Here is a 22,015-nt window from a genome sequence, read left to right on the forward strand (position 1 = left end):
ATATAGACCTTGATTGAGACGTAGTGTGGCAGGATAGATGGTAAATTCCGATGAAAATGATTGTTGAAATGCTGAAAAAAAGAATTCATATGACCACGGGTAGCATCTGTGTTGGCAGGAGTGACTAGAGTCAATTGCAACAGCTGCAGATATAGTGGGCTGGGTGTCAGAAATGGAGTGAAGTGCAGCTGGTGGAATAGTGCTTAGTTCTATTAAAACTGCTTGAGAAGGAAACTGCTGTTGAATGATGCTTGTTTGAATGTCTTCACTGATCGATTGTGCAGGGATAGACTGAGACTGATTTGTCGTTCCTGTCATGGCTGGACGCTGAGCAGCCAGGAATTTACAAGGTGAATAGAATACTACTTTTCTGCTTGAACCACCGGGAATTAGGACCTTATTTTGAGGAAGGATTTTTTATTTTTTTAAATGCGTTTGCTTCTTTGTGGAGCAGTGATTTTCGCAGACGGGTCTGCTTAATGCTGGGTGTTTGTCCTTTTCCTTTTGGGAGGAGATTCTGGACTGTTGTTTATTTCCTGTGATAGCAAATCCTCTTCGTAGTCTAACTCCATATCTAAGTCGGACATTTTGGAATCGGCAGCACAGTTGTAGGGTTACCACTGGGATTGGGACAGCACCAGGTGAGGTTACCTGAGATTTATATAGCATACGAGGATCTAATGAGCAATTATTCAATAATACCAATGAGAGAGCAATCATTCAATAACCCCTTCCCCAAATATCAGCCTAAACTACAGCTAAGGAACAAAAAGTTAAATGTCCTTGAGTGGCCCAGTCAGAGCCCCAACCTAAATCTAATCGAAAATTTGTGGCATGACTTGAAGATTGCTGTCCATCCACGCTCCCCAAGGAACTTGACAGAGCTTGAACAGTTTTCTAAAGAATAATGGTAAAATATTGACAAATCTGGGTGTGCAAATTTGGTAGAGACCCATCCCAACAGACTCACAGCTGTAATTGCTGCCAAAGGTGCTTCCACCAAGTATTAACTTATCCAATTATGATATTTCAGTTTTGTATTTTTAATATTTAATATTTTTTTCAATAAAAACTTTTTTCCCCTTAACAGTGTGGAGTATGGTGTGTAGGTAAGTGGAAAAAAATCCTCATTTAAATGCATGAAAAAAGTTCAAGGGGGTGTATACTTTCTATAGGCACTGTAAATGAAAATGCACAAAAGAAAGATCACAGATTAAAAAAATTATAATATATTACTGAGTATCTCAAACTGTTTAATGATGAACTGTTTCACATTTCCGAGGCTGGAATCGCTCTTCTTGTTGGTTTATTTGTTGCTGCATTATCTCTGCAGCCCTGGAGCCTTGACTCGCTGTCCTGACACGCTGCGCTGAAACACTGTCCTGACACAGTGCACTGAAACACTGTCCTGACTCGCTGTCCTGACACGCTGTCCTGACACACTGCGCTGAAACGCTGTCCTGATACGCTGCGCTGAAACACTGTCCTGACACGCTGCGCTGAAACACTGTCCTGACACGCTGCGCTGAAACACTGTCCTGACACGCTGCGCTGAAACACTGTCCTGACTCGCTGTCCTGACACGCTGTCCTGACACACTGCGCTAAAACACTGTCCAGACACGCTGCGCTGAAACACTGTCCTGACACACTGTCCTGACACACTGCGCTGAAACACTGTCCTGACACGCTGTCCTAACACACTGCGCTGAAACACTGTCCTGACACGCTGCTCTAAAACACTGTCCTGACATGCTGCACTGAAACACTGTCCTGACATGCTGCACTGAAACACTGTCCTGACACGCTGTCCTGACACTGTGCTGAAACACTGTCCTGACACACTGTCCAGAGGAGTTGTTTTTGTATTGCTTTTCTATCTTCTATGTTGCTATGCTTTGTCTGTGTGATTTCTTTAACTCAATGTAGGCAGGCTTGTAGAAAGGTACCGTGAAGGACACATTTCTTATTTCAGCATGAGAAATGAAAGTTGTCAGTGTCTTGCAATCTTCTGTACCAATATCTGTGTCTTGCAATCTTTTGTTTGAATATATCTTATTAGCAGGGTGCGTGTGTCAGATGCATGAATCATGAGTGTTTATCTTAGAAAATTAGAAGGACCAAGAGAAAAGTTATGGGAGGATGGCAAGCTGCACTGGAGAACAGTTACAAAAAGAAAGAATTCTTAAAGAATAATGTAACCTCAGGTTAGGTATAAAAGGGCTCTCTTGTTAGACCAGAGGAAGAGAAGACTGCTACAATGTCTCCAAAATTGGCAATACCTTTTTTGTATTGCATGCTGTTTTGCAAGTCTAATAAAGTATTCATATTAAACAGGGCTGTCAATTAATCGCAGTTAACTTGTGATGAACACGTTAATTCTTTGGAGATTATTATTTTTTTTGTAATCGCTTGACAGCCCCAATATTAAACTGACTAACTGTTATATTGAGCAAATCATTCTGGGTTCATCCACAAAATAATACCAGGGAGCTAATTAACCCTTTGAGTAGTGAGTTCTAAAATGCCCTGCCGGCCCTACAGGAGTGAGTTTTTTTTCTGTCTTCTGCACGCGCTTGATTATTACGAGTACAGCGTACAAACATGCTGGAAGCTATATCTTTGTTCAGTATGTATGTAATGAATGCTGACGAAATACAGACAAGAGAGAAATGTATTGATTACAGTTCATTAAATAACTATTTACAGACAGCACATAGACAGATCTCGATAGATTTTGTTAGTAGGCTTATTAGCAGTTTATTTGCATTGCTATAAAAAGATGTAAACAAATAATTTTTACCGTAAATAAATAAAACAAATAAATATTAATTTTTATTTTGTCATAGGGAAAGGTTTTTACTAAAAAAACAATAAGAAGGCAATAAACAAAAACAATAAACAACGGGATGGAACAACCACAACAACACGTCCTAACAGCGAGAGCGAGAGACACAAATAATTCATATCCGGGGAAACAGGTGGTGGGGGCGGAGGGAGTGAGAGAGGCTTTGTCTGAACTTGCTGAACGTGACAGTTTTTTTGTGGAGGATGAAGAATAACTTTTTGTACCACTTGAGAGACTTCCTTGCACAATCGACAAAACTAATTTACATGTCCAATTTGTCCACCGAGCCCATTTTCAGGTTGAACTCCAGCACACACTCTGGTTTCACCTTGTTATCCCCAGTGGCGTGATCAACTTTGTTGGTCACTTTCATCACAGGCCTATGCACAGAGATGAGGATATGAGGATACATCTATTTGTCATGCCACTTAGCAGCCAGCAACTTGTCTGTGTGTATAAACTGGACTTCGCCTTTTTCTAATTTTGTTTTGAACTAGGGCATTCTTTTTCTGTTGGATCGCACGGTGCCACACGCATCTGTGTCTTGGCTGTACAGACACTCAAATAGGGCTGGGCTGTTATACTAATTATCTGTGTAGACAATGTGGCCTTTGCCCAGGTGAGGCTTCATGAGACTTAAGGACAACAGACCCGGATGCACCAATATCTGTGTCATGAAGAATATCAGTAGTGCCACCAGTATAAACAACAAAATTCATAATGTACCCGGTCTTCACATCGCAGATGATGAACAATTTGATGCAGAAACAATGTCACTTTGAGGGAATGTACTGCTTGAATGAGTCTTCCCTTCAACAGCATAAGCGACTCATCAATGCGCATCTTGGAAAGAGTAGAAAACTCGAGTAAACTTTTCTTGGAGGTCAGTTACAATTTTTCTGATTTTGTTCAGGGGGTCTACGATCTGTGCTGTGTTCTTATCAGAGAAATGAAGAGCCCTTAGGAGCAGAAAGAAGCGATCAAGAGAAAAGGGTAGAGAAGAAAGGAGTTGCCATAACAGGATCAGTGGACCAGTACTCTTTCAGGGATTTTTTTCGGATCAAGCCCATGAGCAGAATGGTAGCCAGAAAGATGTACATTTCAAACATTGTTGTGTCCACCCACTTACGGAGCTTTGACTTGACACTCAGCTGAGTGTTCTCTCTGTTTCCTGGCAAACTTATTCGTCTCGTCTTTAATATATGACACAGTCTCTTCATCAAAGAACAATTTTAAGCAATCCGCCTCGCTTGGGTCAGCAGGCAGAGAATATCTTTGTTCAGGCCAGACTGTGACGAATCAAACCTGAATTTCTTTGGAGTGAAGTCCCCAGGATTCCAGGTTCCCTGAGTTTTGCGCCATCTCGTCGCTGGACGCCTGTCACTTGACGTTGATGGTAAATCATTTTCACTGACACTCTTATTGACATCCGATTCAGTGGAAGAATTGTATGCGTTTGAATTTATATCAGAATCTGAATTCAGTATTATTTCTAATATTTCTTTCTCACTGAGCAATTTTTGACAGTTTATAGACATTGTTGACAATTTTGTGACTGGGTTTATTGTATGTAATTCAGTCAATATCTGGCAGAGGCCACAAGAGACCAATAAAAGGTATTACAGAAACCTACTGTTAGAATATTATGTGATCAGGGGTTTTGTAGGCTCAGTAATTCAAGTTTAAAGTTGCATCACATACCGGTACGTTCATACTCCTTGGGGACCAGAGGGCAGCGAACGTACCGGTACATTCGATCACAAAGCCAAAAACAACAAAGAGTGGGTGTAAAAATAAGAAGCTGATTTACCCAGTGCTCCATCCAGGAGGAATGGCTGATTTACCTAGTGCTCCATCCAGGAGGAATGGCTGATTTACCCAGTGCTCCATCCAGGAGGAATGGCTGATTTACCCAGTGCTCCATCCAGGAGGAATGGCTGATTTACCTAGTGCTCCATCCAGGAGGAATGGCTGATTTACCCAGTGCTCCATCCAGGAGGTATTTGGCTGATTTACCCATTTAGCCTGTGAAATACCTTACATAGTGCAGGTTAATAAAACGTATCATTTGTGTATTGGAGATGCATCAAATAAGCCACATAAACACAGACACGAAATGCCAAAAGGTTCCAATTTTTATTTCTCCAAAACAAACAAAAGTACTTGGAATTGTCCCCAGCTGAAGTGAACAAGTATCCCCACGATTCAAAGAAACGAGAGACTATAAAGCACAGCTAAAATGGAGGCAACTTAAATTATTCTTTAAAAAAAAAAAAAAAAAAAAAAAAAAAAAGATTTGCACTCAGTCAAAACGGCCATGATAAAATCCTGGAATACAGACTTCAGCCACAAATTAAAGAGAACACATCATCCTCCGATCGCCCACACCATACCAACACCCATTTTTTACATCACAGCCATGGAAGATAGTATTTTTTTTAAAGCAAGTCTGAGACCCTCCAATATTCAGCTTGGCAATGGAGATTCTGGTTTTCAAGAGGTAAAACCAGACGAGATCAGCCCCCCTGGAAACGGGAGCCGACTTCGAGGCTTTGTGTTCATTTCTTTTTTGGTCCCGCCTCGAGGGGAAGCCCAACCTCCTTCCCACGAAGCTTCAGGCCTGGAAAATAGAAGTCAAAACTGTGACATCAGCACAACACTAACACTGTATGGAAACCAAATCCCTGAGAAACACACAAGCTGTAGTCAAAAATATGTATAGCTTTCCTACACAAACCTGCTCAATAACTTTCAAATGAACAAGCAAGACAGTTCTTCTAAAATGTTGTTTGTAGGCTGTATGAGACAAGTATACTAAACCCCAAATACAGAGGTTCGCTTGTGCCAGATCGCACCAGATCCAAGACCCGGTACCTTTTTGTAAACGATTTCCAAAAGATGAGCCATATAAAAAAATAAAATAAATAAAAGATAGTTAAACATGGCTAGGCAAAGGTCAGCATGCAGCTACCGACACCAACAGGGCGCCAAAACCAATCCACAAGCAGATAACATGAATTGTATACATGAACTACTGTAAATCAAGGTCAGTACATTAAATATATAAACAAAAATGCTATCCCTTTCCTGAATTAAGATCCGGTACCTTTTTGTTTACAAATTAACCCCTGCCCAAATATATACTCGCCAGCCAGATGTACTGGTCCTTGCTTTTTCTGATCTTTCCAGATCATCTGAAATAACTTTCAGTACTTTTTTCAGCATTATGAAGTGCTTCAGGCAACTCAGATCTATCCCAAGACTAAAATTTTGGAATTACTGTCTTAATTGTTTCCAGTCAGGTGCCCCTATTCTGATTTGAGAGTTGCCCAGAGTAGCTGCTCAGACTGCTTTGATACAGTCTGCCTGGCATCACATGGAGCAGTGTCATCTGGGATGAATGCCTACCAGAGTTACACATGTTTAATGATTGTTTTTTGAAAGATGTCTAAAATATAATTTTTTTAATTTCGTAAAATGACACAGCAACGGTAACTGTATACAGTTAATTAAATACCACGCTAGTTGTGAACCGAGGCCAGAACCAGTGTTTGGTTGCCTTGTGCCCTGTTCCTAACCAAAAGCCAAGTCAACCCAAACTGTCGTTCTGGCATTTTGCGTAGGTTACTTATTCATACATTTTTTTAGGTTATGTTATTGTATTGTAAAAATTAGTAAAATAACAAAATCTGAAAAACAGCCAACGCAAGTGTCGATCTCCTCCAGCAATAAGGTGGAAGTATTTGAATGACAGGTCACTTATGTTGCAGTGAGCAGGTAAATCTTGATTTCTGCAGTGTTTTGAAAATAAGTTGTTTTGTTTCAAGTTGCACTTTGATGGCTGGAATTTTATTTCCAGGATGTAGTTCAAAAATGCACAAAGGATCCACTCAGGTAATCCAACATGGACGCGTGTCTCCATTTCAAGTGAAACAAAGTACTAGACGCAAAAGAAATTCATAAAACCAGCATAAGACAGAGATGCTTATTGACAGTTACTCACCAAGGGCTCTCTCAATCTTGCCCATGACCTGATTGTTGGGAATGGCTCGCCCACATTCATAATCTGCAATGATCTGGGGCTTTTCATTGACTTTCTATCAAAAAAGAAAACAAAAACACAGGTTACTACAAAACACAATTTGATTAAAATATGTTCAGTGCTCGTTAATCTTTAAACTGATTTTAAGTTTACTGATAAAGCACATCAACCACCCCTGTAAATCAAACAAAGCCTACTTAACCTTAAGTTCTTATGACAAGAGGTCTTATTATTAAAATATTGTTAAAAGTTGTAACATTGTGCACCCTACAAAACACAGGGTTTGAAATTAACTTTTCCATGCACTAGCAACATTTATGAGCAGTCTCAACAGGGTCTGAAACAATCTGCCTCATGAGTGAAGATATAGTTTCTGAGATGTGTTGGGAATCTGCCCTCTCCACAGAATGCATGCCCACAAACTGCACAGTCACCAGCCCTTTCTGGAAGAATCATACATATAAGAACATAAGAAAGTTTACAAATGAGAGGAGGCCATTTCGGCCCATCTTGCTCGTTTGGTTGTTCGTAGCTTATTGATCCCAGAATCTCATCAAGCAGCTTCTTGAAGGATCCCAGGGTGTCAGCTTCAACAAAATTACTGGAGAGTTGGTTCCAGACCCTCAATTCTCTGTGTAAAAAAGTGCCTCCTATTTTCTGCTCTGAATGCCCCTTGATCTACTCTCCATTTGTGACCCTTGGTCCTTGTTTCTTGTTTCTTTTTTCAGGTCGATAAAGTCCCCTGGGTCGACATTGTCAATACCTTTAAGAATTTTGAATGCTTGAATCAGATTGCAACGTAGTCTTCTTTGTTCAAGACTGAACAGATTCAATTCTTTTAGCCTGTCTGCATACAACATGCCTTTTAAACCCGGGATAATTCTGGTCGCTCTTTGCACTCTTTCTAGAGCAGTAATATCCTTTTTGTAACGAGGTGACCAAAACTGAACACAATATTCTAGATGAGGTCTTACTAATGCATTGTAAAGTTTTAACATTACCTAGCATCTTGTTGGCCTTTTTTATATAGCTTCCCCACATTGTCTAGATGAAGACATTTCTGAAGACTCCCAGGTCTTTTTCATAGATTCCTTCTTCAATTTCAGTATCTCCCATATGATATTTATAATGCACATTTTTATTGCTAGCGTTTCTGAACTGTTTTTGCTTTTCTGTGGCAGCATTTTTATTTGTAAAGTAAATCACAGAGAGAAAGGCAGTGCAGGCCACGACGTGTTTGAACCTAAGTTTCCTGCAGCACTCAGTCTGACCAGCAGCCTGCTATGCCCTTCATACACAGACACTGAAAACGTAAGTTATTTTCTTGATCGGTTATCCAGCAAAATATTTTCCACACATTTACATATTTGACTATTGTAAATCAAAATCAGAAAAACACATGTAAATAATGCTTCAGCTAATTTAGCAGTAAGCATTTACAAGTTCTCATTAACAGCGATTTACAAAGAATGACATCCGATAATATTTATACTATCTTTAACAGAAGCTGTTTATAGAAATCCTTTTAGATTTAATTTATTAAATATCAAACTAACCTCAATTCTTAAATGACAGAGAGATGCTGATGGACTGTATGGAAAACTAGTCCTATCACTTCACAGCGCAAGCACCACCTCCTTCTCTTTTGTTTGGTTGTCAGCAACATCACTTTCATACGTGACCATTCGAAAGTAAAAGTTGTGCTGCTTATTGTGGGGACATATTTTTTCAAGTTTGTTGTTTTAGCCAACAGCTTCTTTTTATTAAAAGGTACAGCGGTCTGTCGCAAATTCACACCACTGACACAGAGCTGCTGGCATTCAAAGTATACAAAAACATACCTGCCACTGTGGCATAGAAGTATGTGAAATTTACGCGCCACAGACCAAATTAACCCGCGTTTGGCGGGTGTTAATTTCGATCCCTGAAATATTAGTGAGGGATCTTAAAACAAACAAAAAAACTGCCGTATACTCACAGTGGCCAGGTCTTTCTGAGTCATCCCTTTGTTCTGTCTTCCTTGCTGAATGACTTTGCCCACCTCTAATGGGACCCTCTGATGGTGAAGCTCCTCCGTTTCCCGGTCCAGCTTGGCTGTGTTTTTGGTCACCAGATGCTGTTTGTTTTGTCCTGCAGACCCTAAACATAGAAGTAATTTTAAGTTACACATATAAATAGCAAATCCTTCATGTAACAGCGGTTAGGAGTCCCCTCATGCTATTACTTTGCAGGAATTCTCAGCACCTTTCAGACTGCATTCACACTGGGTCAGTTTCAAACTGACTCAGTCTGGATCGTTTCGGTTGAAACAATGCATCAGTGTGCTTGCTGTTCACACTGCGAGCAAAGGGACGAGTTCATTTGGATGCAAACTAAAGTTAGTTTTTTTGGTCCTTTTCCATTTTTATCAGGACCAAGTCCGTTTGTGTTCACAACGCAGTTTAAGTGCACTTGGCTCGTTTATATCGTGTGTGAACCAGATGTTTACAATATCCTGCAAGGCATACTGAAAGATGGCAGCTATTGATGTATTGCTCCGGTTTTTAATATAGCATGTTTTAGATTGTTACATATTGCTGTGGAAGAAAGCACTGGGGGAGCACGTCACTATTTTAATTAATATATGTACTGAATGCCTACAGTGGGAGAATAATGCAGATTACGCAATTCTGCATGGTCCCGTCGGCATTAAACAAAGTAATTTAAGAAAAGACAGAATATATTTTACTATTTGTCAAGTTCGGCTTGGATTTTGGTGCCTGAGCAAATTTCTGTCAGAGCCTCAGTTTCTCCCACTGTCCAGATTTCCACAGTGAAAAACTGGGCCCTTTTTGTTTCTTCAATTCATGGATGCTGTAGCAACTCTGAAGCATGTTAAATGTACAAAAGTCCAGATTAGTATTTAAACAACAGGGTTAGAAACTAGTGAAGTGCCTAAGTTGGAATCAACAGCAGTTGGGGTCCCTAAAAATGGCTTAGATTTTATTTTGCTGCAAAGGACCTTCATAAACACTTGATCAACCACCAGTTCGATCAACCACCTGTTTCCACCTCGTTAATGAGTAACTACCGTACAGAGGAAAACAGTCTCAGCTGTGTTACCTTGCTGACCATGAAGCTCCGCCTGAAATTGACACTGATGACACCAACAAAATGTTTATATTATTGTACATTACATGTGTTGCTATTTACAAAAATTCTGGCTGGCTATGAATTACTAGCTACAATAATTAATGTACTCATGTACATATGCGGTCTTCACTAAAGTTCCAATTTTAAGACATTTTACATTTAACTGTAGCCCTCGGGAAGATATTGTTAGCTAGGTGGCTTTTTTTTTTTCTTTTTTTTTTTAAATTAGCAGTGGGAGAAAACCGCTTCAGCAAGTATAGTAGAATCTGCCAGAACTGACGGATGCCGTATCTACTAGGTTTAGATACTAACGAGAGCATAACAAATACAAAAGAAACGAGGGAAACAAATCCCTTCAAGAAAGCTGGGAGACTTTGTATAAAATGGATTTTACATTTTTAAACACTGCAGTAACAGTTCTGTTTGTGAAGCATCCACAGTATAATTTGACAGAACAGGTGATCACGTTAAATCACGTTGGGCCGCCGATTTCTCTGCAGGTACCTGGCGAGGGGCAACCACTCTGCAAGCTACACCTTTATTTAGCCCGGCCCAACATGATTTAACCTGTTAAATGCAAGGCTACTTATTCAACATAGATACATAAAGAGCGAATAAGAAGCTGAGTGATTGGCATATGTGGCATGTTTGCCTGCTGTTCTGCCCCAGTAAACCATGTTGGGCCGGGCTAAATACAGGTGTAGCTTACAGAGGAGTGGCCCCTCGCCAGGTACCTGCAGAGAAATCAGCAGCCCAACGTGATTTAACCCGTTAAATTCAAGGCTACTTCTTCAATGTAGACAAATACATTTATGCACTAAAAGCCTGCGAATAAGCAGCTGGCGAATAAGAAGCCAACTTCAGCCTCGTAGGGTCTCCAACCCTGTGCGAACATCTTGCAATGCATGTCTTTTTTGGAAAGGCGTACAGCCCTTTCATTTGTCATTGTAAAATACCTAAAATCTCTCACTCACTGTCACATACCCGCATCTCTCTAAATAATGTTTGAAATGATCCCTTTCAGGTTCTATTTTGGTTGAGAGGACGGAGCAACGGCGTCGCTTTTGATTTTTTTTTAAATCCTCTTGTATAGAGATTCAAACTCAGCACATCTACTTAAATATACATTTATCAAATTACGCAAATGCAGTTTGTATTAAGTATTATATTTATACGAACAGCTGCAACCACATTGTGCAGTCAAAAGGGATGCGACACGATGCGCCCCGTACAGTAAATAGTGAAGCTGCACAGCTAGCTGTCTGCATGTTGTAAAAAAGCCAATAAGTTGGTAAACTTCTGTTGCATTTGTTCTTCTGTCTTTACAGAAAACAAGTAACTCAGAATTTTTTCTTGCATTTTAGCTGTCACCGATTTACATGCTTGCTCGCTCAGCTATCTCATCTGCAGCTACACATAAATGTTGCATGAAACAACCAAACAATTTACAGATACTCGCAGATTTATATTTTCAGTGCATGGTAATGCATATTTTAAAAGTAAATAAAGGAACCAAAACTATTTTTATATAAATTTTCAAGATTCATTTTCAGACTTTAATTCACAATTTCTGTGCTCAGTGACAATCGTAGCATTACGTATGAACACTTTATTAAAGCATTAAAGGGGACATTGTTATCATCAGTATGCACGTTTCACAGTAAGACATACAACAAATTCAACAGTTGCAACTCCTACATACATCTTTTGGCTATAACAATGAAAGTGAAACACTGAACAATTAAATCATGAATTGATAAATGATTGAGAATACAACGAAAGAAATTCGTTATATAATAAAAATTGCTGTTTTCTCAAGGCTACTTTAAATGTATTGACTTTTAATCTCCAGGAATATAACTAGCAAACCTCAGTTTATTAACAAAGCACTTCACTTGCCACACGTTTACAGCTTGTTTTCTGTGTACATAACTTAGTAAGTTAACAGTACCTGTTTATTCTAAGCGATCACGTAACATGGATCCAGAAGCCTGAACTGAAGCAAAATTAAATATAGTGCGATTTGATTCGCTGCTGGTTGCTTTTATAAGCAAGCTAAATGTAATGTTGAATTTCATTAGCTGGCTGTGATGTAATGCTTTGTCCTTGACCACCGAGGTGTGAGACCATGGGAAGAGCGCTTTTTTCAAATTATTGTATGTTTGAAAACAATGGAGTCAGAAAACAGGCTGAAAGGGAACGGAAAAAAAGAGTTATTAACCGATAAACAAAACCTTGAATATCGTTTTCATTCCAGAACGTAATAAATAATTTTGTTTTGTTTTTTGTTTCTGTTCTGTGCAAAACTTCAGGTCCCTCCCCCCCTTACTATTAAGGTGTAGTAATATTATTAGATCAGGTAAGTAAGTTGGTCTATGATGTCATAGAATTGTCTTACGGCACAGCCATGTGATCTTGTTAAGCCAATCACAGCACTTAATTTACCCAAGGCATTTTATAAAACACTGTGTAGCATTATGCACACCAGTGATATTGGTAACACAGTAAATGTTTACAAACACAATATGAACAGATACACAATCTTAATAAAAATGTAGCCTGTAGTCATACTGGAGCAATGGTATTTTCAGTTCTGGTAATGACTACCTAGTGAAACTACACCCTTAAAAACAGTTTTTACAAAGCAATAATGTATTAACCAGAGCAATTTACAACACTCTCAAATGATCTGGAAGCTTCCGTTTCTAGCATTGAAATGCATAATGCAATCCCGTCACTGTCAGGAAACACCAATATAAATGTAATGACTAGTCCAAAGGTTAAATTTGAAAAACAAATCCAATTCAACACCAGAATAAATACTGACCAGCCGCAACACAAGATAGATGTGCAAAGCCAGTACTACTATGTGGCTGTTCCGTATGCAGAAGAATCTGAGAAGGGTAAGGCTGCAAATACCAGACAGGATCTCCATTCCAGACCAGCTTTATTTGTAAACACTTATGTAACCATCTTTTAGCTTGAGTTCTGTCACCAAAACTATGTTTGCCATGAAGACACACAACTGTACACAATGTAGATTTTATTGGTCTAAATACACTTGTTGTGAAAAATATTAACCAATTCTTAATTTTGGCTGCTTTGTGACAGACCAATTTGTTCTGGAAACATTTGTTGGGTAGCTTGTATTATACGTTAAATGTATAATTTTCGGTAGCTTTTCAGTTTTATTTTGTTCACTAATCCTTTGGTGCATCATATGTTTACATATTTTGATGCAATGCAGGGTGTGAATTCAACACTGTTATTAAGTACAGTAATGGGAAGGCTGAAGGCTGCAGCAGCCCCCACCCCAATAACAGATCCCCTTCAACTACAGCACTTACATTTTTTTGTTGTTTCGAGTTCTTCCCCTCTTCTCTGTGCTGACGCGACTGCCTAAAAGAAAGGAACAGGGGAATTACAAGAGTCCGCATGCACATCCATGTTAATACGATTTCGTTTGTCTGGTTTAGAAATCGTATTTAATTGTAGGTGTGTTCAAAGTGTATTTTTAAGTTCAGATATTCCAGGCCGTAGTTTTGGCCTTGGATTTTGAGATTGTTTTGTTAAAACTGCAATCAAAACAAACTGGTATGTAGCAAAGACTCGGACTGTGTATGACGCAATAGGGACATGAGCCAAATAAATGTAAATATATAGTTTGCTTTAAAAAAAGCACTATCTGCAATGGCGTACAAAGATATTTTTGAAAAAAAAAAAAGTCATTTACTAGCGCACATGCTTAGTTCTACAACAATTACATTCCACAGAGTTTACGCCGCCGCATTGCCACACGTAGGCCTTGTATTACTGTAACTGGCAGTTTCTGCTAGTCGTGTTTCGTTATCAGTAAAGTTTTAATTTAATCAGCAAAAAAAAAAGTAATCTGTAATCTCAACCGATACATACATTAACACAATCACCGTGCTTTACACAGCACCAACACAATGCATTGTAACTTCATATGTTAAAATCACGTCCCAAATATTCGTGAGGCCCACTTCTATGAATCCCAAGGTCCACTGAAACCTTGAAACCGAGCTAAGTGCAGTTTCCTAGCAGTGCTAACATTATTTGTAATCACAATACCCATATGTTTACCTGTTTGGATTTTGCCTGCGATGCGGTCGGGCCCTTCTTCCTCAGGACGGTGACAGTATCCCAGTCGCTTTCTGCCATTGTATTGTATGGTATGGTATGGTTTTAATTCACTTACAATTGTAAATATGTATCTGTAAAAGTGTCTGTGTCTAATGTGACATACTCACTCACAGCCGTTACTATCTAGCTTTATTTAAACACTTTCCATTAACACTACTAGACTACCCCAGGGGAGGGTCTTGTTTGATGCGTCATTTGGGGAGGAACTAATAGCTTGGATATAATTGCAGTACTAGAACCTACCAGAAACTCAGCAGCAGTGTACATACGGACTACAAGCTATACAATCTCTACAAAAGGAAAACAAATATGTGTGTGGGGAAAAAAAACACCTACAAAGTTGTGCCAGTATTGCTCTATGTCTTTGTAAGTTTAAATATAAGTAAATAATGTAATACAATGTAGAGAAAAAATAGATATGCCCCCATGGTACAGATTGTATTTCAGGGCTTCTCAAACCTGGTCTTCACAACACCAGGGTCTGCTGGTTTTCAGATTGTATTTCAGGGCTTCTCAAACCCGGTCCTCACAACACCAGGGTCTGCTGGTTTTCAGATTGTATTTCAGGGCTTCTCAAACCCGGTCCTCACAACACCGGGTCTGCTGGTTTTCAGATTGTATTTCAGGGCTTCTCAAACCCGGTCCTCACAACACCAGGGTCTGCTGGTTTTCAGATTGTATTTCAGGGCTTCTCAAACCCGGTCCTCACAACACCAGGGTCTGCTGGTTTTCATTCCAGCTGAGCTCTCAATTACTTAACGAAACCCTTAATTTAACTAATAATGTGCTTAATCCATCTGTTACTTCATTTGGAATAATGTAATGTCAGAAATTATACACAGGTTGGTCTACATTGGCGTTATGTGTTACCTGTTGAAAAATGGGAGCCAAAGCTACATGTGTAAACATCACTACTGAGAATGTACTTAGATTGTGAATCCAGTAATACAGAAATCCCCCCCCCCAACCCCCCCCCCCAAAAAAAGGTCTAACAGGTTGCAATAGACAAGTTGTAAAGATGTTTGCTATGTAACAATATGTGGATGTGGCAACAGACATTATTATTTTAAAGCCACAAAAATATGGGGGAAAGAATGGACAACTATGTTTTTGGGGGTTTTTTTTCTAAAATGATATGCAGCCCACTGTTTAACACTTTATGACCAGGGGAAAACTTCCAGAGCCCGCTCCTTCTCCACCCTTGCCCCTCAGTGGTGGAACGACCTAGCCACGGATATCAGGACTGCTCAGTCCTTGACCACCTTTCGGCACCTCCTCAAGACACACCTGTTCAGACAGCATTTGTAAACAACACAACTCTCGACTATACTGGACTATATGGCACCCAACTGTATCAGTACTTACACCATCTTATTACACCACTATAGGCTTATTTCCAATCTCCCCTTCTTATCTAAAGTCTTGGAGAGGGTAGTAGTGAACCAGCTTAACTCATTTCTTGCCATACATAATGTTTATGAGAAATTTCAGTCAGGTTTTCGCCCAGGTCATAGTACTGAAACTGCACTTATAAGAGTGGTAAATGATGTGCTGCTATCTTCAGATATGGGCCTCCCCTCAGTTCTTACTCTTTTAGATTTAAGTGCAATGTTCGACACTGTTGATCATTTAATTCTGATTGAACGTCTTGAGAACTTCATAGGACTGTCTGGAAGTGTTCTGTCTTGGTTTAAAGACAACTACAGTGGCCCCTACTGGCCAAGTGGCTGGTGAGCTCAAGCAGACACTTACAAGTTTGGCCTTTGTCTTCTTGGGGGCGGTAGCTAGCAACCACATGTCGTGTTCCTGGGTGTAAAGAGGCGATTGGCTTGGCGGCTTGTCCTTTAATTCTCCTGCGCTTGTGTGGGGAGTTGCTACATAACTGGACATACTGTAATGGGGGGTAAAACAGGGAGAAATAAATGGACACTCTAAATTTTAATATATATATATATTTAGAAAGTTAGAATTATTTTAGTTTACAAAAACACCAATGACAGGAACTGCTAAAGCCCAACATTTTCTGCAGGGATAGCTGAACAAAGTTGTTTGTTCGAGGCCGTACAGTACTATTCAGGACAGTAAGAGGTCGCTACCAGGCACAGGACATCTCGGAGGCTGCGTCGCTGTTCCTGCGAGTGTGGACTGGAGACCAGCCCAATTCAGACTGCACATCATCACCAAGGAGAGGCTTTGGCCAGCGGTTATAACGTTTGGAGGCCTGCTTAGTGTTCCAGCTCCGGGGCTTGGTGTTCATCTGAAATGAAAACAGTAAGAACTGCATTAGCTTCTCCTCCACTTGGAGTCCCACTTTGGTTTGGGTCGTACTAGTTCTTTTTATGCCGGTTTTCCATATTGACTATATTCCAGGTTAGATTGCAAAAGGAAAAGGTACAACAGAAGGTCAGAAGGCTTGGTCAGGCTGTTCTATAATGTTAGTCTTCTTAACATTATAGAACAGCCTTCTGACCAAGCTTCCTTTATGAATATAGAGTGTCCCTTTCTTCGCACATAATGTGCCACCTTGCTGCACTGAAACTGAGACGGGTGAATGAGTTTCGTATTCTGCCTACAAGTGATGGCAAATAAATATTTCCACAGAAAAGAACACTGTTCAGCAAACAATCATTGGTGGAATTTGATACCTGCAGTCCAAAGATGATGGGGCCAGTGAAGAGAGTACTGAAGCTATTCAAGGGACTTACAGCTAATAATACATTCTGTAATTCTCTTGAATTGCTATTTTACACACATTTTATTCACACGTTTTATTTTATTTTATAAAGCAATAATAATAATAATAATAATAATAATAATAATAATAATAATAATAATTGTAGTAGTGCATGGAGTCGGAAATCTGATCTGAATAAGTACTCATTCGAAGCCTAAAGGGTGAGGTATCAGGACTACTCACAGACAGCAGTGCGTGTGTGCATGTTTTCAACATCTGAGCAGAGGTTTTCTCAGATACGTCAAATGCTATAAGACAGGCATAACATAACACAGCTAGGAAAGAATTAAGTTCTTCAAGTCCTTCTAAAAGAACATGAAAAAGATAAGAACATAAGAAGACCTATGCTCGTCCAGTTCCTAGTAGCCAATTGATCTCAAAATGTTGTCAAGTCAGATCTTACAGCATCCCAGTGATTCCGCATCAACAGCATGTCTAGGTGACCCATATCAAACCCTCACCACTCTCCTACCCTCTGTTCTGTCTCCACTTAATTTACAACTGTGTCCTCGAGTCCTGCGTGGGTCTGATTTTTACGACCCGCTTCCGACCCAGACCTGCAACCTGCTGCAACACCGTCTTCTTACCTGCGACCAGACCCGCCCCGCTTTAATAAGACCTGCAACCTGACCCGAACCTGCAAGTGTTTGTCCTTTACCTGCTGCCTGCGTTGACTGATTCTCTCATGCTCTCATATTCACACACAGATGTCTCTACCATTCTCCACAGGTTGAGTTTATACAATAGGCTATACAGCGTGGTAGCTTTCTCTAGTAGTCTGCATATACTGTAACATTGTAACATATTAACTATCTCTATTTACTTTACTATAAAATACCTGTCTGTTCCTTTCGTGCAAACACTTGAAAGGGATCTCCACCTGTGCTTTTGCAGAGATGATGTACCAGTTTTGTGGCTGTCGTTCACAAAAACATGATGACAGATTTTATAAGCAACAAATCACATGTCCAATATTTTCATTTGCTATGATTCCAAAATAATTCCACACTTCTGATTTACCTCGTGAACTATTATCCACCACATGACATAAACCCTGCGCTATCTTTTGTTTCACCTCGTCCACAGGCATTTTTAATATCAACAAGCAGACGTGATAAAAGGATGTATCAAACAAGAGGCAATACAAACCGAGAACACTGCTTAGTCAGATGACTCCTCCATAATCACCTCCTGCTTTGGTGCAGGAAATAAATAAAAACAGAAGAACAAAAGAAAGTTTACAAACGAGGGGAGGCCATTCGACCCATCTTGCTCATTTGGTTGTTAGTAGTTTATTGATCCATGAATCTCATCAAGCAGCTTCTTGAAGGATCCCAGGGTGTCAGCTTCAACAACATTACTGGGGAGTTGGTTCCAGGCTCCCACAATTCTCTGTGTAAAAAAGTGCCTGCTGGTGCTTGTAGTTCCGCCCCGGCCCCTTGTCTCAGAACGGCGGCGAATTTGAATCAGCTGCTCTGAGATTCAGCTTGTTATCAGAAAAAGACACGCAGCTGTTAGAATTTAAGCTGCAGTAATTTCCCAATTAATGTATTTTCTGATTAAAGCAGTTAAAGATGTAATTTCTCCTTACTGCTTCTAAACTGCTGTGTACTTTTCCACGACTGTACTTCTCCCACGCTGTCGCTGTATGACATTGACCTTCTAATACGTTATATGGGAAAATGTTGCAGACGAGCACGCTCAAAGGACAGAAAACGTTTTTGGTGATTCAAATTCAGACCTGACCCCAAACTGCAAACCGCGAAAAAGTTAACATTCCGACCCGAACCGGTCACCCGTGGGTAACCGACCCGATGCAGGACCTCGAGTCCTGGTTTCACTGCTGTGCTTAAAGCATTGGTTAGGGTTAGCTAGCTAAACAGATTCAGTCCCCTCAATCATTTCACAGCTTTTCTTTTAACCCTGGGATTAGTCTCGTTGCACACAGAAAGTCTGCTTGCCCTATCATTGCCATCAACATGCCCACCTGGATGAAGACAGCGGTGTTCATTTGGAGGGTCTCCATTCTTTCGTTCAGCCTGGCCAGCCAGTCCAGATGGTCTGCGATTGATAGCTTCAGGTCTGCATTGTTCTGCTGAATAAAATCAAACCCAGATTCACTGCTGGGAGACAGAGCCTGAAATTCAAAGGATAAAATGAGAGATTTGCAAGTACAGTATAGACATAGTTGTTTACTTACTTGGCTTAAGTGGCGCAGGCTTAATAGCATTATATTTAGTAGCAACACAAATGTTACAATGATGATAGTAACACCACTAAAACTAAAACAATAGAAGCACCTTGTTATATATTGACCAGGCTTGAACACTGGTGTGAATAACAAACAAGTAGTTGTATTTCACCTAATACAAACTACGTCAGGCGCTCTGCCTAATTTACTGTACTATCTACTTTCTCTTAAAGGCAAACTGAACAGTAAACTCCATCATTCTTAAAGGCAAATGTCTGTCTACGAGACTAAGCAGTTTCTTCAGTTTTACTCAGACTTTATAACAGATTTTAAATGAGTTGCAAATAGGCCCTATTTTCGATAATAATATGCGATCACCTCGCAATATTGATCGTAATCGGATTGCCTCAAAAAAAAAAATTTTTTTTTGGTTTAAAAAAAAATAAAAATGTAGTAGTCGCTAATTATTATTATTATTATTATTATTATTATTATTATTATTATTATTATTATTTTGAGTTTTCTCCCCAATTTAATAGTGTCCAATTATTTTTAGGCTCAGCTCACTGCTACCACCCCTGCGCTCACTCGGGAGGGCGAAGATGAACACACGTTGTCCTCCGAAGCCTGTGCCGTCAGCTGACCGCTTTTTTTCACACTGCAGACTCACCATGCAGCCACCCAGAGCTACAGCGTCGGAGGACAACGTAGCTCTGGGAAGCTTACAGGCAAGCCCGCAGGCGCCCGGCCAGACTACAGGGGTCGCTGGTGCGCGGTGAGCCGAGGACACCCTGGCTGACCTAACCATCCCCCCCGGGCGGCGCTTGGCCAATTGTGCGCCGCCCCCTGTCCTGCCCCCTGGACTCGAACCGACGACGTCCAAACTATAGGGCGCATCCTGCACTGTACGTGAGTGCTTTTACTGAATGAGCCACTCGGGAGCCCCTGCAAAAATTATATTGTTAAATACTGCACCAAGATAATACCTCTGTAAGACATTTAAAATCTACGACTGATTCTTTAAAGTTAAGGATAATGCAGGAGTGCATTTGTGCCGGTCACACTGGATCCCAGATCCCGTATATTTTTGACTGACAGGCAAGAATTAAACAGTTTTCAAATGATGAACTGTATGAATGAATATATATATATATATATATATATATATATATATATATATATATATATATATATATATATATATATATATATATATATATATATATATATATATATATATTCATCCTGTTACATGAATTGAATTACAAAAGTGTATATTTTAGGATACAACATCAATGAGTAAGAAAATTACCAAACCAAATGGTGAAACATCAAAGAAATGTGTGCTTGTCTCTCCTGTTCATTAGACTAGTCACCCCGCCACTGGTATTGTTCAGACCTGAAGATTATGTTAAACATGGCTAGGCAAAGGTCGGCATGCAGCTACCGACACCAACAATAAGACACGAAACCAACAAGCAGATGAGAACCTGAAGCATATATGATCCCTCTTCCTTAATTAGAAGATCTGGTACCTTTTTGTTTACAAATTAACCCCGGGGATAACGTATCACTAAACAACAAAATGCATGTTACATTTCTGTCAATCACTCAGCTTGCCATCTTGTGTTACGGGCCGCTCTGTATTTGTTTCCAGTTAGAGCCCTGGGCTCTGCTATACAGTACAATTGGTTGAAAAGCAGGTAGATTCAAAGCTATAAGGATTAAAGTCACAATATATTTTAGAATCAACACTGGAGGAGAATAATGGCTCTAATTGTGCAACTTTGACCAGAGCCACCTTAGAGCTGATTGAATTAAAAGACTCTTATGAACTGGGCTACCCGTTTACCCGTGTGCCTAACCAACTAAGTAAAACAACTGCGTGAAAAAAAATGTATGTCATTTAAAATAAATAAATAAATAAATAAATAAATACATACTTACATTTATTACATTGGAAAGAAAAGTATTGTATAAAGCTTGGTATCCCTGGGTGTTACATTCTACAGAAACACTACAGCAAGAGGCAGCTGTTAAACCTGGGAGTGCAGAAAAACATACAGGAGGGGGCCTGACTTTCCACTGCGGCCAAATAGCCCATGTCATACATTTATAATAGAAGGGCCTATTTACCTATACTGCAGTAGAAAATATAGACCACTGTGTTCATACAAGTCCAATATAAACAAATATAAGTAGGGCCATACAGTACGTACGGATGTGATGTTGTCTTTCACCTCTGAGGCAGAAAGACGGAGGTGCTCCAGTTTATCGATCTGGCTTTTCAGGCGATCCTCCAGTTCCTTCATCAGGGCCAAATTATCGTCGACCTTTAACTCTTCCCTCAAGGACATTGTGGGGTTCTGTAAGGAGGTAGGGAATTATTGATGGGTTTGCCTGACAGTTTGAAAAAACACATGACCATTTTTAGCCTTTCAATTTTTCTGAAAGAAAAAAAATTCAAATATGAATTTGCCATTGTTCCTCATCTACAGTGGGCCCTGAATATCACTTTACATTTTCAGTAATTCTTCACAAGTTTGGACAGCTTTCGCTGTTCTCATTAAACAGTTTCAGCAGCGCTGGTACATAACCTAAAAATAAACTGTGTTCTGGATTAATGTCTGAATAAAGTGAAAGTTATACTTTATGGTGTTAACTTCAGAGTAAGCAAAAGGAATGGTTTTATTGTATGTAATTATTTTCTTAAAGTATATGTAATTGGAAAACAGTATCGGTTTGGTTTCCAGCTGCTAACATGTGTAAGTCTGTGGCACAGTTGTTTCCAGTTGATCATGTGCCTGGTTCTACCAATGCATTGGTTAAGGCTATACATCAGTGGTGTGCAGTCAGGGCATGCAATAATATGAAATGTGTCTTTCTGTCTTTTGTTTCTGGGTGT

At 39.8% G+C, this 22,015-nt stretch overlaps 1 protein-coding gene across 1 annotated transcript; it reads right to left on the minus strand.

The window, feature by feature from the left end:
* Positions 1-5,114: 5,114 nt before the first annotated feature.
* On the minus strand, positions 5,115-14,358 carry LOC117421827 (endothelial differentiation-related factor 1 homolog). The gene is made up of 5 exons (XM_034036224.3): positions 14,126-14,358; positions 13,369-13,420; positions 8,868-9,028; positions 6,851-6,944; positions 5,115-5,467 (listed from the first exon to the last, which is right to left on the minus strand). Exons 1-5 carry the CDS (start codon positions 14,201-14,203, stop codon positions 5,406-5,408), a joined length of 447 nt encoding a protein of 148 aa, XP_033892115.1. The 5' UTR covers positions 14,204-14,358; the 3' UTR covers positions 5,115-5,405.
* Between the last annotated feature and the right edge of the window lie 7,657 nt (positions 14,359-22,015).

Source organism: Acipenser ruthenus, chromosome 15, assembly GCF_902713425.1.
Source record: "Acipenser ruthenus chromosome 15, fAciRut3.2 maternal haplotype, whole genome shotgun sequence".
NCBI lineage: Eukaryota > Metazoa > Chordata > Actinopteri > Acipenseriformes > Acipenseridae > Acipenser > Acipenser ruthenus.